The 20,127-nt window shown below is 47.1% G+C and overlaps 1 protein-coding gene across 1 annotated transcript in view; it reads left to right on the top strand.

Moving 5' to 3' along the window:
* Nucleotides 1–20,127, top strand: part of LOC141272976 (uncharacterized) — a 66,346-nt gene that overhangs the window by 10,317 nt on the left and 35,902 nt on the right. Inside the window, exon 9 of the mRNA XM_073684223.1 lies at nt 11,270–12,562. Coding sequence (XP_073540324.1) covers nt 11,270–12,562 — 1,293 coding nt within the window. The remainder of the gene's footprint in view (nt 1–11,269; nt 12,563–20,127) is intronic.

The raw sequence follows: 20,127 nt of genomic DNA, 5'->3' as shown, positions 1-20,127 counted from the left end.
AAAATGGCGTCGTTTTCAAGCTTCTGCGATCAACGAGCGATAAGTTATCGCAGGAGTTAACGTTTTTAAGAAAAATGTACAGTCTGGAGACCAGCCCCATGATGTCAGCACAAGTGGTGTGTGGGTAGGTCTCTCCCTTCAGCATAAAATAGTTTGCTGAGGTTGGGGGAGCATTCATTGCCAGAGGGGTATAAGGACTATAAGCAACGGATCCTGTTCGATAACAGTATAATCAAGTCGGGGAGCCCCTCCTCCACCTATATTGAATCGTCTCAGTGATCGTATAGTAAGTTTCTTCCTTAATCCTTATTATTTTGTGTAACTGCTTATGTATTTTAATGTCTGCTTTGTATAATCCTTTTATATATTTTTTTCCCTAAACACTGCCTCCCTTTTGGATTAAATATAAAATGTAATAGTTCTGTTTCTTTTGTCCTGTAATCGTTCCCTCCCCCGAAGCCATACGCTACCAAAATGCAGACCTCCGCCCAGGCCTGTATTATATATCAAATCTGGACGGTGGTGGCAGATAATATTAATAATTGGGGTATCGTGAAGCTGACAGTGACCGTACGGAGGGCGTAAACACATATTCCATGCGTTGGAATCCCAAGGTGTGACGCCTTACGCTCACTGGTCGCTTGCCGATATCTCCATAGAGAGTAGTGGGGACTGTGTGGTCTCGATTCTGGACAAAATCACTGACATAGTGACTGCACGGTGAGATACGGCGTGAACGCCCCAGTGTCGTTGCTGTGGAATACCTGATAATGATGATGACCGGTGTGTGATATCGTGTGGAGTCTCCGGTGCAGTGAAGCTTTATCCGCTGTCCACATCACGGCAGAAGCGTCCGGTGATGGCACGGCTGCTCCTGTAGAGTCCGGCTGTGCACCGATGAATAACGGAGCCGCCTTCACTCCTTTCTTAATGATTTAGGAAGCGCATATTTTCCTTTACCTTCTATAATCTTCCTTCCATCCTTTATATCCATATTTGTCTTACACAAGTCCCTGCTACCACATAAATGCCTATGAGTGACCGTACATGACAGATGTTTAGTCCTCTGTGCCGGGTGGAGAATTGCTTCATCATAAAAGGGATTAGGAGCTCGTATCTACAAACAGCTGCGATGGCCGCATCTAGAGTTGTCGTTATCTGACATCATGTCGGTTTTTGAGACCTGGTTCAATCAACGTATAAACATGGAGACAAGATACTGCCAGAGGGGGCGCCCTTTACCATGCACGGATTATATCCCCTGTCAGCGTGTTATTTATGGTGGAGATTCACTATATGGAGGAAAGTATTGGGCCACACGCATTAATCACTGCATTCTGGCTTCTCCTTCAGGCCATATTGCCCCCCAGTGTATAAGAACCTGCCCTGTTGTCCCCCAGTATATAACATCCAGCCCCCTTGTCCGCCAGTGTATAACCTCCAGCCCCCTTGTCCCCCAGTGTATAACATCCAGCCCCATTGCCCCTCAGTGTATAACATCCAGCCCTGTTGCCCCCCAGTATATAACATCCAGCCCCGTTGCCCCTGGCATATAACATCCAGCCCTGTTGCCCCCCCAGTGTATAACATCCAGCCCTGTTGCCCCCCAGTGTATAACATCCAGCCCTGTTGCCCCCCAGTGTATAACATCCAGCCCTGTTGCCCCCCCCAGTGTATAACATCCAGCCCTGTTGCCCCCCCAGTGTATAACATCCAGCCCTGTTGCCCCCCCAGTGTATAACATCCAGCCCTGTTGCCCCCCAGTGTATAACATCCAGCCCTGTTGCCCCCCAGTGTATAACATCCAGCCCTGTTGTCCTCCAGTATATAACATCCAGCCCTGTTGCCCCCCGGCATATAACATGTGGCTCCTCGCTGTATATTGGCTCCAGTGGCCTCTGCTGGGTATATAGACCCTGGGGGGCATACTCAGGGGGTGATATGTGCAGAACAGGCCAGATGTTATACAGGGGTTATATTCACAATATCCAGGGTGTACTTTATTATAAGAGCACATTGTGATTTTGGGAACGTCCCTTTAGAAGAATCTTCACTCACGGTCTCTCCAGACAAACAAAATGACGTCTAGAAATCGTCCCCCCATCTGAGCCTCTAACATGAATAAATAATTCTCTTTCAATGGCAAAATACATAAATTCCCAAAAGAAGGTGAGAAGACGTCCTCATCCATGTTCTGAAAAAACATACCACCAATAAATAGGATGAAATTATTTTCCGACAAGAATTGTTACCAAAGAAAGAAACTGCTGCTCAGATTCCCGGCCGTTCCTCCGACATTTATGAATGACACTAGATGGTGGCCCGTTTCTAACGCATCGGGTATTCTAGAATATGTATGCGGCCGACTGGGCGCGACTAATCACGAAGCAGTATTTAAATGGGTTGTGCACTACTTTAAATTAACCCCCCCAATTTATCCCCCCGGGGCCCCTAATGAATTTTGGAGGACTGGGGAGTGAGGCCGCCGGTCAGGGTACTTTTGCTGCGAGCTGCCGGGAGATGACCGGCTAGCACAGGGTGAGCGTGTGAGGGTGTGTGTGTGGAGGTGTGAGTCTGTGAGTGTGAGCGTCTGCGGGTGAGTGTGAGTGGATGAGGGTGAGTGTGAGCGTCTGGGTGAGCGTCTGAGGGTGAGGGTGAGTGTGAGTGTCTGAGGGTGAGCGTTTGAGTGTGAGCGTGAACGTCTGAGAGTGAGTGTGAGGGTGAGCGTCTGAGGGTGAGCTTGAGCATCTGAGGGTGAGCGTGTGAGTGTGAGCGTCTGAGGGTGAGTGGGAGAGTGTGAGTGAGCATCTGAGGGTGAGCGGGTGAGTGAGCGTCTGAGGGTGAGAGTGTGAGCGTGAGAGTCTGAGGGTGAGTGGGAGAGTGTGAGTGTGAGCATCTGAGGGTGAGCGGGTGAGTGAGCGTCTGAGGGTGAGAGTGTGAGCGTGAGAGTCTGAGGGTGAGTGTGAGCATCTGAGGGTGAGCGTGAGCGGATGAGTGTGATTGTGTGAGTGTGAGGGTGAGCATCTGAGGGTGATGGTGTGAGTGGGTGAGAGTGTGAGCATCTGTGGGTGTGCGCGTGTGAGGGCGAGAGTGTAAATTTGGCGCCTATATCACTGATTGGTCAGGGTCGCTGATCTCCCGACGGCAAGTGTGAAGGGAGCACCAGGGAGCAGCGCCGCCTAGGCCGCTGGTCAGGGTACTTATGCTGCGAGCAGCCAGGAGATGACCGGCACCGCTCATCTCCCGGCTGCATCGCCGCTAACGGCCGCCATCTTGTTCTGAAATCCCGCGTCGCTGATTGGCCGCGGCCGGACCAATCAGCGACGCAGGATTTCCTGGACAGACAGACAGACGGGATAAGACGATTATATATATTAGATGATAACTGGGTGTTACCGTTCTCCATACATGTGTCCCCACACTTCTGACACTCAGCGCTGATTGGACAATGTAGGGGAACAATGGTAACGCCCAGTTGTCAGTATTTTCTTACATTTATAGGGTGAATAGCAGAAGAGCTGCACAGCTTAGTGACCAATAACATTATGACTCCAGAAATGTGAGGAGGAAAAATAAAAAAATAAATAATTTGAAAATCAATAAAATAAATGTGTCTGTAAGGCCGATAATGGGGGAAATGTTTTCCACAAGAATCAGCTCTAGTTGTAGATGAAAGACGTCACACAGGAGAGAAGCCGTACTCATGTTCACAATGTGGGAAATGCTTTACAGTTAAGTCTTGTTACACATGAAAAAGTCACAGAAGAACGAAGCTGAAATCATGTTCATGATGTGGGAAATGTTTTATAACTAAATTGCATCATATTAACCTCTTAAACGGGTGTAACGCTGGCGGGAGCGGACCCCACAGGCCGGTCTTATCCTGGAGGGGCGTGACTAAGTGTCTACCGGTATTCACTAGAGCCTCTGATGGTGGATAGGCTGGGCTGCCGGTAGACACCAGGTACCTCTCCAGGGCAGTCCCGGGACTGCAGCAGCTGAGCGGAGGGTCAGAGACTCGGGTACGGGGTACAGGTGGGCGAGGTAGAAGCGTAGTCAGACGGTCCGGGGTCAGGGCGGGATGCACTGGTTCAGAATTCGTAGCCGAGGTCGGGAGCGGAGAGATCAGGATAAACGAGCAGACAAGCCGAGAGATAACAGGAGAGATAAACAACAAAACACCTTAACTGGGAACTAGATGCTGACAGCAAACTGTGACCTGAGCTCAGGCGAGGTGTGGAGGGCGACGCTGCCTGATAGAGCAACTTAAGCCAAGCCAACAAAAAATGAACTGCATGCAAAATAGAAGCATGTTCACACTGGCCTGAAAAGCGACAAAACCCAAAACAGAAACAAAATAAATACCGTGCTGTAAATAAATAAGTAACAGTGCATAGAAATAACATTGGGTAATTAGTAAACACAGTTTTTCATCAAAAAATGCGTAGAAGCCATCCCAGCAACGTCAAGGTGTGCCCAAGTTCAGGATGGTCCTAACCTCTAATATTAAGGCTATGTGCACACATTCAGGATTTTAATGCAGAGAATTCCTTACCATTTCTGCATCTCTTGGCAGGAGAAACACTGCAGAAAAAAAACGTGCGATTTTGATGCATTTTTTATGCGGTTTTGTACATCAATCAATGCTTTTTGGAGTTAAATAAAGATATTTGAAAAAAGAAACTTGGGACATCGCTAAAAACCCTTGGATTACTGTCAGTCCTGGGGTGAGTATATTGGTTAATTTAAATGATTTAAGAATGTGTCTGTTGTATTTCAAAAAAAGTATTTTATTCGCTATATCTGTGTGTGTGTGTGTGTGTGTGTGTGTGTGTGTATGTGTGTGTTTTTTTCTCTTTACTTTATTTAGGGTTAGTAATGAAAGGGTCTGATTGACACCTTTTCATCACCAAACAAAAGGGCTAGGTGTCGGCTAAACCCAATCTCATTGCATTCCCATTCATGTCATTTCTGAAGCAGCTGAGAGCGTCAATTTTTAGCCTAGGAAGGTGCCATTAGGCAAACATGTTCCCTGGCTATTAATAACAGCTCACAGCTGTTTCATTAGCCGCTATGTCCCCACGAGCAGCATCCAGGAGCGCTTTGGACGCAGCGTATTTTAGCTGCGTCCAAAACGCTGTTTTCTAATGCCGCACTTTTGTTAATACTTGCTGATCCACTGCATATGATGACATTTTAATCCGTCAAAATCTGCAGCGGAGACTATCGTGTCTGCTGCAGAAATTGACATGCTGCTGGTGAGTTTGGGTACATGCCCATGATCAGGAGCCGCTGCGGATTTGAAGCTGTATATTTATGCTTAGTCAAACCCACAGCGTCCAGTTGTTGTAGCATAGTGGATGCACTATGAGTGCATCTGAGGCTGCGGATCACCAGTGGACACTGACATGTGGCGTGTCTTTCAGGACCACAGCATGTCAAATTCTCTTGCTTAGTCACAAGTCTCCTCAACAGAACTTTGACCACTAGAATGTATTGAATGCGGTCAATAGAATGCAGCTTTTTGGACGCAGCAAAAATATGCTGCATCAAAATCGCTGCTACGTCCGGATCGTGGACACATAGCCTAAAATTAAAAAAAAATGGCATGGGCTCTCGTCATTTTGATAACCAGTTGAGGGACAGCCGATCGCTGGGAACTGATATTGGTGTCTGGGGAAGGGGCCATTAGCCAAAAAATGTTCCCTGGCTATTAACAGCCCACAGCTGTTTGCTTATCCTCTGCTGGCTAGATTACAGGGGGACCCCAGAAAAAAATTGATGTAGTGTCACCCTATAAAATCTAACCAGAAATGGCAAAACAGACAGCTGCCGGCTGATATTAATAGCCAGGGAAGGGGCCATAGATACTATCCCCCACCGCGGCTAATAATATCAGCTCTCACCAGCCCCAGAAAAGGCGCATCCATAAGATGCGCCAAATCTGGCGCTTAGCTTCCGCTCTTCCCACTGCTGTGTAGCGGTGGCGAGTGGGGTAATAAGGTTGGGGTTCATATCAGCCTTGTATTGGCAGTAGAAATGAAGCCCAGGTTAGTAATGGAGAGGAGTCTATAAGACATCCCCATTACTAACCGCATTGTAAAGGGTTTTGACTGCTTTTTAATAAAGACACGGCCAGAAAAAAAGTATTTTATTTAAATAAAATTCCTCGCAGTTTTAATTAATTAATTAATTTTTTTAAAAAAAACCAGCATATACTGACATAACGCCCAATCACCGGATCCCTCATCTCCTGTATTTAAAAAACAAAACAACCATATCTCTCACCCTCATATGTCCGCTGTTATGATCTCCAGCTGATGAACTCAGGTGAACTCAGTCCCGGCAGCGCAGCGATGTACACTGTCGGGAGCTGTCACACTCCTGTCAGTGTACCGCCGGGTGATTTGGTCGCCGGGGGACATCAGGAGGACGGCAGACAGGTGAGTATTAAAGGTGTTTTTATTTTAATATAGATTTTTAGTTTTTTATTTTGTTTTGTTTTTTAACACAGACACTGGCTGAAGAGACTACTTCTCTCCTCAGCCGCGCCTTCTCTCGTTATCAGCGGGAGCAGCGGTCGGATGATGGGTGGAGTAGTCTTCTTCCCCGGCCCGGGTACCATTCTTTGTGCGCTTTTGCGGCGTATTTGACCCATTGACTTGAATTGAGTCAGTCAGATACGCAGCAAACATCCGCAGCAAATCCGCAAATATTTTTATACCTTCGTTTTTGCTGCAGATTTAACTGACTCAATTCAAGTCTGTGGGTGTAAAACGCTGCAGAAACGCTAAGAAGAATTGACATGCTGCAGATTTAATCGCAATGACAATCCTGACAGGAAAATTCCTGATCATGTGCACAGCACTTCAGGATTGTCATTGCATTACCTGGCACACGGATTGCCTAGCGTTTTTGGTGAATTTCCGCGCAGAAAAAAACACTACAAAAACACATAAAAAAAACGCACAGTGTGCACATAACCTAAAACCTTACCCTGCGTCATAGTGACGTCCTGTGTGAATAAGGGCTGAGCAGCACCAGGTCCCAAACATGGACGCACAGCTAGTGAGAAGCTTTTTATGTGATATCCAGCTGAAATAAAGGGTGGCCACACCCTTACCTGCACTCAATGCAGAAACCTAAAGCTAAACAAAAAAAAAAAGATCTGGAATCAAGTTGGTATGCATGCAAAATAGAAGCACGTTCACACTGGCTAGAAAACAGACAAAGCCCAAAACAGAAGCAAAATAAGTGTTTACTAGAGATGAGAGAATGTTTTGATGTTCGGGTTCATCGACTAAACCCAAACATCAAAAAAAGTTTGTGTTCAGGCACAACCCGAACGGGGCCCCGAACATCCGTAGTTTCCCGCGCTGTCACACAGGGTCTTTGATCGTCAGTAACATAGTTATCGCCGTTCACAGCGCTGCGGGATCATGCAGCGTTATTGCCATAAGGTCTCAGGAGTTCATCAGCTGATGAACTCAAGTGACCTCTCTCCCCACAGCTCAGCGCTATACACTGCAGGAGCGATAACGCTTCTGTCAGTGTATCGCCGTCTGCCCGATAGAGCAGTTACATCAGTGACTGCTGATGTGACTGTTCTATCAATGATCCGATCGCCTTGGGACAATCTGGATTATTTCATCACATCGGACAGGCGAGTATTATGTTGCTTTATTATTTCATTTTTGTTACAGGAGACATGGGCTTCAGTGGATTAGGTGTTCGGTAAATATAATTGTTTTTGGTTAATTAAGAATCTTAAAGGATTGTGTCATTATTTCAAATAAATTACTTTTATTCTGGGTATTTGGTGATTTTTCTTACAATTTTGCTATGGGGTTAGTAATGGGGAAGTCTTATAGACTCCTCTCCATTACTAACCTGGGCTTCATGTCAGCTGCCAATACAAGGCTGACATGAACCCCAACCCTATTACACCACTTGCCACCGCACCAGGACAAGTGGGAAGAGCGGAGGCTAAGCGCCAGAATTGGCATATCTTATGGATGTGCCATTTCTGGGACGGCTGTGAACTGATGTTTTTAGCCTCGGAAGGAGGCCAATATCCATAGCCCCTTTCTAGGCTATTAATAGCCCCCCCAGCTGTCTGCCTAGCCTTTGCTGGTTATTAATTATAGGGGTGGGCACGTCAAAATTTTTTGGGGGTCCCCCATTTTAATAACCAGCTAAGTGTACAGCTGTGAGCTGACATTAATAGCCTGGGAAGCTCCATGGGTATTACCCTCTTCCCAGGCTATAAACATCAGGCCCAGCTTTTGTAAGTAAAGCACAGGTTGCCTTTTCTTAAACAGCTGGTGGACGAGTTTTCTTAAACTGGAAATTCCCTCTATAGACCAGGAGAATTTTTTTTTCGTTGTTGAATTCCATCTTTTATTTATTTTTACTGACCTCGCTGTACGAGGAGCACTATGCATTTACAATTGCTCATTTTCCTTTCTACCAGCTAATTCTTCTCTTTTCCATTAGGTTATCGTTTCATGTGATTAAAAACTGACGAGCTGAATCCTTCTAAGCTCTATGGAGAAACTGGAGGTCAATTTTCCCTGTATGAGTCATAAGTCACTGCAAAAGTCTCTGGCAGGGAAGGAGGGAGCAGCTGTGTCAGGAGGTGAAGAGGGGAATGATAAATGCAGGGACAAGAGACTTCCTGTTTCTACATTGAGCAGAGAAAAGAGAAGAATTAACTTGGTAGAAAGGCAAAATGAGCAATTGTAAGTGCACAGTGCTGTATAATATGGTGACTGCGGGATATTAAGAGGATAAACACTGATGGGGGAAGGAGGAGGAGGAGGACCGCTGCTCTAACAAAGACAAAAAGGAGCAATGAAACCAGGTGCAGAATACATCTGTAACTGGTGACGCCCCGCAGACTGCTGGGAGATTAATAGGATGTGGCGCTGCCCCATAGGTCACAGCACAGGAAAGGCAGGGGAGGGTGGTGTAGACGTATTACTGCACTCCCCATGCCACTGCACTGGCCATCCTGGAAGCCGGGGGAAGGGACCACCGATCTGAGCTGAGGGGGCAGCGGAGGGCAGAGGACCCCATAGGGGGACTGTACAGGGAAATGTGTAGTGTTCAGTCCCAGGGTGGAGGGTCGCTGTAACTGCGGTAATACAACTAATCCAAGCCAATAACAAATATATTTAGTTTTGTGTTACCAAATTCTGATAAGCGATGTATTGTTACATGGTGACAGTATTTCCCATTGTTCCCATATAATATACACAACGTCCTGATCAGTCTTTATTACACAAGAATAAGAGGAATAAACTTCATGAATTGTAAGAATAGACGAGATGGAAATAGGAAACTTTCTCCCCGGAGTCTCCACAGAAATCTGCGTATTTCTTATTCCGTCTCAGGATTCTCGGTTCCGGGGTAAAATCTCTATTCAGTTAGGAAACATTGTTCCATCACTGAGATCGGAGGTGACGGCCGCTACTGATAAGATTCTGTGTAGGGGGAGGGGCGAGGAGGGCGGGGCTAGAGGCTGAGCTCCTCCCATCTACATGGACTCTGACCAGTAGTGAGTGTCCTCTCCTATCTCAGTAATGGGAAAGTCTTCTCATAGCGCCCCCTGCCCCAGCTCTGCCCCAGGAAACTGACGCACAATCACCGGCCGGCCACGTGATGGAAATGTGATTCATTAGAAGAGGCATCTTCTCCTGCTCCATCATCCACTTCTCATACTCCCTTGCCCATTACAAGCACTTTTAGTGGTGGACAGGGGGAGCATGGGCACTAACCATCCAGCATTAACTATTTCAGCGCTTTGTGCTACTCTAGTTTTTTTTTTTCCATGGACCACGGTGCATACTGGGTAAACCAGTTTACTTTTCAGACAATCTGAACTAGTTGCCTTGACGTACGTTGGACAATTTTTCCTGCTTCCAAAACAAATTTTAAAGAGGACTTCATAGAATCATAGAATGGTAGAGTTGGAAGGGACCTCCTGGGTCATCTGGTCCAATCCCCTGCTCAAAGCACGATTCACTAAATCATCTCAGACAGATGTCTGTCCAGCCTCTGTTTGAAGACGTCCATTGAAGGGGAACTCACCACCTCTCGTGGCAGCCTGTTCCACTCATTAATCACCCTAACTGTCAAAAAGTTTTTTCTAATATCTAATCTGTGTCTCCTCCCATTTAGTTTCATCCCGTTGCTTCTAGTCTTTCCCTGTGCAAATGAGAATAAAGATGATCCTTCTACAATGTGACAGCCCTTGACATATTTGTAGACAGCTATTAAGTCTCCTCTCAGTCTTCTTTTTTGCAAGCTAAACATTCCCAAATCCTGTCACTTGCTCCAATAATTTAGTTAAATACCTTTTTTAATTCTTTCGCTGTTTTCCGTTTTTCACTGCGTCACTCTATTGCAGAGATATTCAGATTTGTTCCTTCTGGAGTGCACCATGTGAAATCTCTACTTTGCAGTCCAGCTGGGCTTTCTTCAGAGTCTTCTCTGGGACATTCGCTTTCACCCCTCCCAGAGGCTGCTAATCACAGCTCGGCATCTGATCTAACAGTCTGAGGCTGCCACACTGTGATTGTCAGCACCTGGGAAGACTGGAGAAAGCGAATGTCCCCGAAGACGACTGAAGAACGCAGAGATTTCACATAGTGCGCTCCAGGAGGAACAAATGTAAATATCTCTGCAATGGAGTGACGCAACACAGAAAAGAGCAGAATCAGCCGAGCTCAGGGATTTTTACAATGTGTTTAACTCCATTTTTGTTTTCTAGGACTTACCCCCTTCATGTACCTTCTGTGCTATTTCAGTCTCCTTCTAAGGTTTCCTATCATGCCCTTAGGTGTGCTTTAGACATGATTACGGTGGCTGGAGCTCGACTACTTGTGGATGTAGGGTCGCCTTTGTGACTAGTCAAGTTTTTAATTGCATGGACACTTTTTTACACTAAGGGCATGATAGGAAGCTTGAGAGAGTGAAATGGCACTGGTGGTACATTAAGGGGTAAATCCTGATGACAGGTTCCCTTTAAGAACGGTTTATTTCCTGTCTCATCTCTGCCACCCCTGACTTGTGCCAATGTCACCAGTTTATACGCGTCATTCACTTTACCCGTCATTGTGTTAATGTTATGGCATGTAGTTGTCCTCCTTATTACCGGTACTTTCACTGACGAGGGTCTTCATTTTGAGCTCCATGAAATAAATTTAGAAATCTCTTTTGTGTGGTAGATTAGATGTGATTTTTTTTCTATCTTTCATCCTCATAGGAAATCCTTGTGAGAATAACGGTTTATCACTGAGTTATAAAAAAGAAGATATCAGGAAGGAATCTAATGGAGAAAACCTCATCACCCTTCCTGCACCTTCTGGACTTCACAGCACTTCACTTTCTTATAATCCTCCTAATCATGAGGAACCCTCTCCTGAACAATCTCACATTGTTACCACAACTCCAGGTGACACAGTGAATACAAGATTTCAGTGTGACAAGCAATTTACTAAAATCTCAGCTCAGACACAAAGAAAACACAAAGGAGAAAATCGATACCCCTGTTCAGAATGTGGGAAATGCTTAAATTATAAATCAGAGCTTGTTAAACACCAGAGAATTCACACAGGAGAAAAGCCATTTTCATGTTCAGTATGTGGGAAGTCTTTTACAGATAAATCAAGTCTTATTACACATCAGAGAATTCACAAAGGAGAAAAGCCATTTTCATGTTCAGTATGTGGGAAGTCTTTTACAGTTAATTGGAGTCTTATTAAACACCAGAGAATTCACACAGGAGAAAAGCCATTTTCATGTTCAGAATGTGAGAAGACCTTCACAGATAAATCAAATCTTATTAAACATCAGAGAATCCACACAGGGGAGAAGCTGTATTCATGTTCAGAATGTGGGAAATGCTTTACAGTTAAAGTGAATCTTATTACACATCAGAGAATTCACACAGGAGAAAAGCCATTTTCATGTTCGGAATGTGAGACGTCCTTCACAGATAAAGGGAGTCTTATTAAACATCAGAGAATTCATACTGGAGAGAAGCCGTATTCATGTTCAGAATGTGGGAAATGTTTTAGAAATAATTCAAGTTTTATTAAGCATCAGAGAATGCACATAGGAGAGACTCCGTATTTATGTTCAGAATGTGGGAAATGTTTTAGAAGTAAATCAGATCTTGTTAAACACCAAAGAATTCACACTGGAGAGAAGCCGTATTCATGTTCAGAATGTGGGAAATGCTTTGCAGATAAATCAAGTCTTAATACACATGAGAAAATTCACACAGGAGAGAAGCCGTATTTATGTTCAGAATGTGGGAAATGTTTTAGAAATAAATCACATCTTGTTAAACATCAGAAAATTCACACTGGAGAGACTCCGTATTTATGTTCAGAATGTGGGAAATGTTTTAGAAGTAAATCAGATCTTGATAAACACCAGAGAATTCACACAGGAGAAAAGCCGTATTCATGTTCACACTGTGGTAAATACTTTGCAGATAAATCAAATCTTGTGGCACATGAGAGAATTCACACTGGAGAGAAGCCGTATTCATGTTCACTGTGTGAGAAACGTTTTCTACAAAAATGGAATCTTGTTTTACATCAGAGAACTCATGAAGGAAAGAAACTGTAATGTTCACTTGTGTTTTATAAATTTTAATAAATGGTGGAAGACCTGAGCGTGTCGTAGATGTATTTTCAGGGCAGTTGAAGGTGTTGGAACACTTTAAATTTTTGCTGAATCAATTTGGTTCCGGATCAGATTTTATGGTCAAATCTAATCCAAAACAAATTTGGGGAAGAAAAATTAAAAAAGGAAAAAAATACAATTATTTGGATGTTTAAAGACCTTCCATCAGCTTGAGCATGTTAAACTGGTCACATCATGGAATACTGGCTGCAGAGCTCAATAAAATGACCTTGAGAAGTTATAAGCAGGCACCAAAACGGGCGGACATACAGCCAGTGCAATTGCACTGGGGCCTGGAGGTGGAGAGGGACCCTGGCAGCCAGGCGCATACTACCCATAGCAGCAGCCCACACAGCCGCTATGGAGACACTCAGATTACGGGCAGGAGTGAAAGGGGCCTGGTGTCAAGCAGCATGTGGCCGCTCTCACCTCCACCGGTAATCATTCTGACACCCAGAACCAGGGAGAGAGCAGTGCGCAGAGGGCAGGACTGGGGCCTTCAAAAAGGGGGCGTCATGCAGGCAGAGGGACACTTTCTCCACCAGACTGGTGAGCGCTCGCTGGCTGCTGTGTCTGTCCTCCTGCACGGCACGTCCCAATGGTGAGTGTTCCCCTGTGGTCAGGGGGCCCGGGCTGCACAGCACACTGGGAACAATAGTGGAGGGAGAACAGGACTTACAGTGCGTCTGCTCCTCCCTCCACTGTTCCATTCCCAGCATCATAAAGAAGAGGTCGGCAAGGGGGCTCACTGCACAGGACAGCATGGCAGCAGCAGGGGCTTATGCGTCCGCTCTGCTGTGTCCCCATCCCCCACAGTGGTTTCTGTGGCCCTCTCCAGCTGATCTCTGCACGATGTAGCCAACAACCAACACAGCTCATCATAACACCTGATAGAGTAGTATTTGTGTATGTGTTTATGTATGTTTTTGTGTGTGTGTATCTTTGTGTATGTTTGTACGGTATATGTGTATACATGTGTATGTACGGTATACGTGTTGTAAGGCAGTGACGGGGATCGTATACGAGGGACGTTATATATCCCCCAGAATGTGTACAGAGACCTATTAAACCGATTGGAGTGCATTGCAGTCACAGCTGCGGCTGCAATGCAGGAATGAAGGTGAGCATTGACCTGGTCAGGCCATCTGGCTAAGGCAGATTAGTAAAACCCGGCAGGGCCTTCATTTCTTGGAGGAGGCGACAGGAAGGCAGTGGGGCGGCCTCCTCCCTCCAACCCGGGTTTCCCAGTGGCTATTGCTACAGGTCCTTTAAAAAACCCTGCATTAAGGATTAGTGTTGTTCAGGGTTGGGACCTGCTAGGAGCATAGAAGGAAAGCTCGGCGGACCTGTGAGCAGCTGAACCCACGCCTGGGAAGGCTCTGCACCCGTCAGTCTCTGAGCGGCATGGTGCGGCCATTGCCCACAGCAATCGTAGTTATGGACTTATGTGAACCCGGCTGCGAACCGGAGGACTTTCTGTTTTACCCGTGAGTGCTGAATAAAAGCTGCTTATGTTGGACTTGCTTGGGTCACTGCCTCAGTTACTGCACGGTGTGAACACCACCGCCTTACAGCTTGGTGGAGAATGCGGGCATTGTGACTGAGGCATACCCCACCGGCAGCTGCATGACCACAATCTGGCCTGCCATCTTTCAGCCCAACCCCGTGGACAAAATGGAGGAGCTGTTAAGGCAATTGGTCCTCACACAGCGGCAGCAGCAGGAGCAGTTCAAGCAGCAGCAGCACACCAATAAGCTGATCGTACTGCAGCTCACAGCCCTGTGGGAGACGCCAACGGCACCAGCCCTGGAATGTTGAGAGGCCCGGGACAAGGTTCACTCAGCATTGAGGAAGATGGGACCGGAGGACGACGTGGAAGCCTTCCTGTCCATCTACGAATGTACAGCAGAGCGGGAAAACCTACCAGCCGGCCAGTGGGCGGAAGTGGTGGCTCCGTTTTTGGTCGGCGACGCCCAGAAGGCCTACTTCGACCTCAGTCGAGAGGACGCCCAGGACTACCAGAGACTGAAAGGTGAGATCCTTGCCTGACTGGCGGTCAATACATACGTGAGGGCTCAGCGTGTATTTTCATGGGCCTATGTGGAGACCCGACTCGCCTGGTCTCAGGCTTATGACCTTTTACAGCTGGTCCAGAGGTGGCTCCAGCCTGAGTCTTTGACTCCAGCCCAGATGGTGGAGAGGGTGGTGGTCAACCGGCTGGTGAGGACTCTGCCGGCCGCTATCCAACGTTGGGTGGGGCAAGGGGACCCGGGCACCCTCGACCAGGTGGTCAGCCTGATCGAGCGCTACTCGGCCACTTAGGACTTTATCCGGGATCCTGCCCCCTCGCGGCTGTCACGCCGATCCCTGCCAACCCAGGAACCGGGAAAGGGGTCGCGTCCCTCAAATGAGGACAGTCAGCACCATACCCGTGCTGAAGGGGTACCCCGGAGTGAGAGTAGCAGGAGACTGGTTCCCTCCCAAACGGTCATAAGAACTAATAGTACCCCCACCATTAGGTGCTGGCGGTGTCAGGGGCCGGGACATGTGGTTGCTAACTGCCCCCTGAGTACGGAGCCCATGGACTGCGGGTATAACCGCCGGGTCTCAATGTACGCCCAGACTGTCTGCACTGTGAGTGCCGACCCCTCGGACAGTGAACCCCAACTGTGCCAGGTACTAGTTAATGGGTACCCCACGGAGGCCCTCCTAGATTCGGTGAGCCTACTGACTTTGGTACATGGGTCGCTGGTGGCAGGAGACAACCTTAGTGGACGGACAGTCTGGGTTGTGTGTATCCATGGGGACCTCCGAGAGTACCCAACCGCGGAGGTAGTTTTGTCCATGCCATGTGGAAACATAAACATGTGGTGGGGGTGGTAAAACTCTTCCCTATGGGACTGTGTTGGGAAGAGACTTGCCCCTGTTCTGGACTCTGTGGAAAAACAAAATCCACTCTCCCCCGGTAAAAGTTATTACGGGCGCTGTACCCGACGAACCCGAGTCAGGGGTACCTGCCTTAGGGGTGTCCGCCTAGGGATAGAGTGTGACCCCGATAGGTCTCCCCTAGAGGTGCTGGCAGGAGAGGTCGAGGAGACCCCATCGATCCCCGAGCTGGAAGTGTCCCGGGACACGTTTGGCACAGCTCAGCTACAGGATCCCACCCTGACTCGGGCAGTGGAAAGGGTGTTAGAGGTAAATGGCGTAGCTCAACAGCCCGGTGCAGATACTGTGTTTCCACGCATGGTGGTCAACGTTGAGTTGCTCTATAGGGTAGACAAAATCAGGGACGAGGTTGTGGAACAGTTAGTGGTACCTCAGTCGTACCGTCGGGCGGTTCTGGAGATGGCACACACACACCTGCTGGGTGGACACTTAGGGGTTAAAAAGATGCAAGAACATATCTTGCAGCGGTTCTTTTGTCCTGGGATTTATGCGGAGGTCCAAAAGTCCTGCGAATCCTGCCCCGAATGTCAACTGACCACACCCACTGCCAGTTACCGTAGCCTATTGGTACCTCTGCCAGTGATAGAGGTACCTTTTGAACGGATTGCAATGGACCTGGTCAGACTATCTGGCTAAGGCAGATTAGTAAAACCTGGCAGGGCCTTCTTTTCTTGGAGGAGGCTACAGGAAGGTAGTGGGACGGCCTCCTCCCTCCTACCCGGGTTTTCCAGTGGCTCTTGCCACAGGTCCTTTAAAAAACCCTGCATTAAGGATTAGTGTTGTTCAGTGTTGGGACCTGCTAGGAACATAGCAGGAAAGCTCAGCAGGATTGAGTGTGGCTGAACCCACGCCTGGGAAGGCCCTGCACCCGTCAGGCTCTGAGCGGCCCGGCGCGGCCGTTGCCCACAGCAACCGTTGTTATGGACTCATGTTAACCCGGCTGTGAACCGGAGGACTTTCTGTTTTACCCGTGAGTTCTGAATAAAAGCTGCTTATGTTGGACTTGCTTGGGTCACTGCCTCAGTTACTGCACGGTGTGAACACTGCCTCCTTACAGTGTATATATGTACAGTATGTGTATGTACAGTGTGCGTGTATTTACGGTATGTATATGTACATTGTGAGTGCATGTACAGTGTATGTGTACATACATGTGTGTGTAGGTACGGTGTATGTGTGTAGGTATGGTGTACGTGTGTGTAGGTACGGTGTATGTGTACGTACGTGTGTGTGTGTGTAGGTACGGTGTATGTGTACGTACATGTGACGTGTGTGTGTAGGTACTGTGTGTGTATACGTACGTGTGTAGGTACGGTGTATGTGTACGTACGTGTGTGTGGAAGTACTGTGTGTGTATACGTGTGTGTAGGTACGGTGTATGTGTACGTACGTGTGTGTGTACGTACGTGTGTGTGTGTAGGTACTGTGTGTGTATACGTACGTGTGTGTATACGTACGGTGTGTGTGTAGGTACGGTGTATGTGTAGGTACGTGTGTGTAGGTACGGAGTATGTGTACATATGTGTGTGTGTGTGTGTGGGGGGGTACGGTGTGTGTACGTACGTGTGTGTGGGTACGATGTATGTGTTGTGGTGTAGCAGACATCCCTTTAATGGTTCGGTGTGTTTTTGAATGACCATGTACCTTCCCCTTTAACGGACTGGTCACATGACTGTGACATCACACAGGTCCTTATGCACACAGAGGGTGTGGACACATGACTCTGACATCAGTTAAGGTCCTATCTGTGAGTGTGCTGCAAGATATATAAACCCTGTGTGTTCCGGTGTGTAGGAGTTCCTATGTGTTGGGAGCTCCTGTGTGGGCACCGTGTGTCAGGCACGAGGCTGTTCCCTGTGTGTGTGTGTGGGGACACCGCTCCTGTGAGGCCTGGTGAGGCCTGGTGGACTCCGGTGGAGGTGAAGCCTGGATCCCTGTGTGTGTGTGTGTGTGGGATGCCAGTAAGCCCCGGAGTGCCACATAAGCGTCCTGGAGGGCAGAGCCTGGATCTGGGTATGTGAGAGATGCCAGTGGCCTTGGACGGGTGGAGGGCTGGAGACCACGTGTGGTCAAGCCTTAGAGTCACAGTGGTGAAATGGACTAAAAACAGCTGAAAGCCGATAAAGGTAATACTCTTTATGTTATGGACATTTTCATGGACATTGTTTTATTACCTTGCGGAAGGCTGTAATTAGAGCCAAGTGGGCCGGTCTGCCACTTGGGCTCGGGGACATTATGTACAGTACAGACCAAAAGTTTGGACACATCTTCTCATTTAAAGATTTTTCTGTATTTTCATGACTATTAAAATTGTACATTCACACTGAAGGCATCAAAACTATGAATTAACACATGTGGAATTATATACTTAACAAAAAAGTGTGAAACAACTGAAAATATGTCTTATATTCTAGGTTCTTCAAAGTAGCTACCTTTTGCTTGGATGACTGCTTTGCACACTCTTGGCATTCTCTTGATGAGCTTCAAAAGGTAGTCACTGGAAATGGTTTTCACTTCACAGGTGTGTCCTGTCAGGTTTAATAAGTGGGATTTCTTGCCTTATAAATGGGGTTGGGACCATCAGTTGTGTTGTGCAGAAGTCTGGTGGATACACAGCTGATAGTCCTACTGAATAGACTGTTAGAATTTGTATTATAGCAAGAAAAAAGCAGCTAAGTAAAGAAAAACGAGTGGCCATCATTACTTTAAGAAATGAAGGTCAGTCAGTCCGAAAAATTGGGCAAACTTTGAAAGTGTCCCCAAGTGCAGTTGCAAAAACCATCAAGCGCTACAAAGAAACTGGCTCACATGAGGACCGCCCCAGGAAAGGAAGACCAAGAGTCACCTCTGCTTCTCAGGATAAGTTTATCCGAGTCACCAGCCTCAGAAATCGCAGGTTAACAGCAGCTCAGATTAGAGACCAGGTCAATGCCACACAGAGTTCTAGCAGCAGACACAACTCTTCAACAACTGTTAAGAGGAGACTTTGTGCAGCAGACCTTCATGGTAAAATAGCTGCTAGGAAACCACTGCTAAGGACAGGCAACAAGCAGGAGAGACTTGTTTGGGCTAAAGAACGCAAGGAATGGACATTAGACCCGTGGAAATCTGTGCTTTGGTCTGATGAGTCCAAATTTGAGATCTTTGGTTCCAACCACCGTGTCTTTGAGCGACGCAGAAAAGGTGAACGGATGGACTCTACATGCCTGGTTCGCACCGTGAAGCATGGAGGAGGAGCTGTGATGGTGTGGGGGTGCTTTGCTGGTGACACTGTTGGGGATTTATTCAAAATTGAAGGCATACTGAACCAGCATGGTTACCACAGCATCTTGCAGCGGCATGCTATTCCATCCGGTTTGCGTTTAGTTGGACCGTCATTTATTTTTCAACAGGACAATGGCCCCAAACACACCTCCAGGCTGTGTAAGGGCTATTTGACCAAGAAGGAGAGTGATGGGGTGCTACGCCAGATGACCTGGCCTCCACAGTCACCAGACCTGAACCCAATCGAGATGGTTTGGGGTGAGCTGGACCGCAGAGTGAAGGCAAAAGGGTCAACAAGTGCTAAGCATCTCTGGGAACTCCTTCAACATTGTTGGAAGACCATTTCCGGTGACTACCTCTTTAAGCATAACAAGAGAAAGCCAAGAGTGTGAAAAGCAGCCATCAAAGCAAAAAGTGGCTACTGTGAAGACCCTAGAATATAAGACATATTTTCAGTTGTTTCACACTTTTTTGTGAAGTATATAATTCCACATGTGTTAATTCATAGTTTTGATGCCTTCAGTGTGAATGTACAATTTTCATAGTTATGAAAATACAGAAAAATCTTTAAATGAGAAGGTGTGTCCAAACTTTTGGTCTGTACTGTATGTGAAATACGGTTTATGACGTGTAATAAACTGTGGATTGTGAAACACGGCAAAGTAGTTGCTGGTGTGCAGTGATTGACGCAGCAAAGCGAGTATCCCCCAGGATAATAAGTAGCGCTGCCTTACAGTGTACATACGTGTGTGTGTAGGTACGGTGTATTTGTACATATGTGTGTGTGTGTAGGTACGGTGTATGTGTACATACGTGTGTGTGTGTGTAGGTACGGTGTATGTGTACATACGTGTGTGTGTGTAGGTACGGTGTACGTGTGTGTGGGTACGATGTATGTGTACATACGTGTGTGTGTAGGTACGGTGTATGTGTGCGTACGTGTGTGTAGGTACGGTGTATGTGTATGTACGTGTGTGTAGGTACGGTGTGTGTGTGTGGGTACGATGTATGTGTACATATGTGTGTGTAGGTACGGTGTGTGTGTGTGTGTGTAGGTACGGTGTATGTGTAGGTACGGTGTGTGTGTGGGTATGATGTATGTGTACATACGTGTGTGTGTGTAGGTACGGTGTATGTGTATAGGTACGGTGTATGTACATGTGTGCATAGGTACGGTGTCTGTGTACGTACGTGTGTGTATAGGTACGGTGTATGTGT

This window comes from Phyllobates terribilis, unplaced genomic scaffold (genome assembly GCF_046119375.1).
Source record: "Phyllobates terribilis strain yellow unplaced genomic scaffold, ASM4611937v1 Scaffold_1__5_contigs__length_1240528914, whole genome shotgun sequence".
In the NCBI taxonomy this organism is placed as follows: domain Eukaryota; kingdom Metazoa; phylum Chordata; class Amphibia; order Anura; family Dendrobatidae; genus Phyllobates; species Phyllobates terribilis.
Note: the sequence above shows the minus strand (reverse complement) of the source record. Positions and strands in the feature narration are given on the sequence as shown.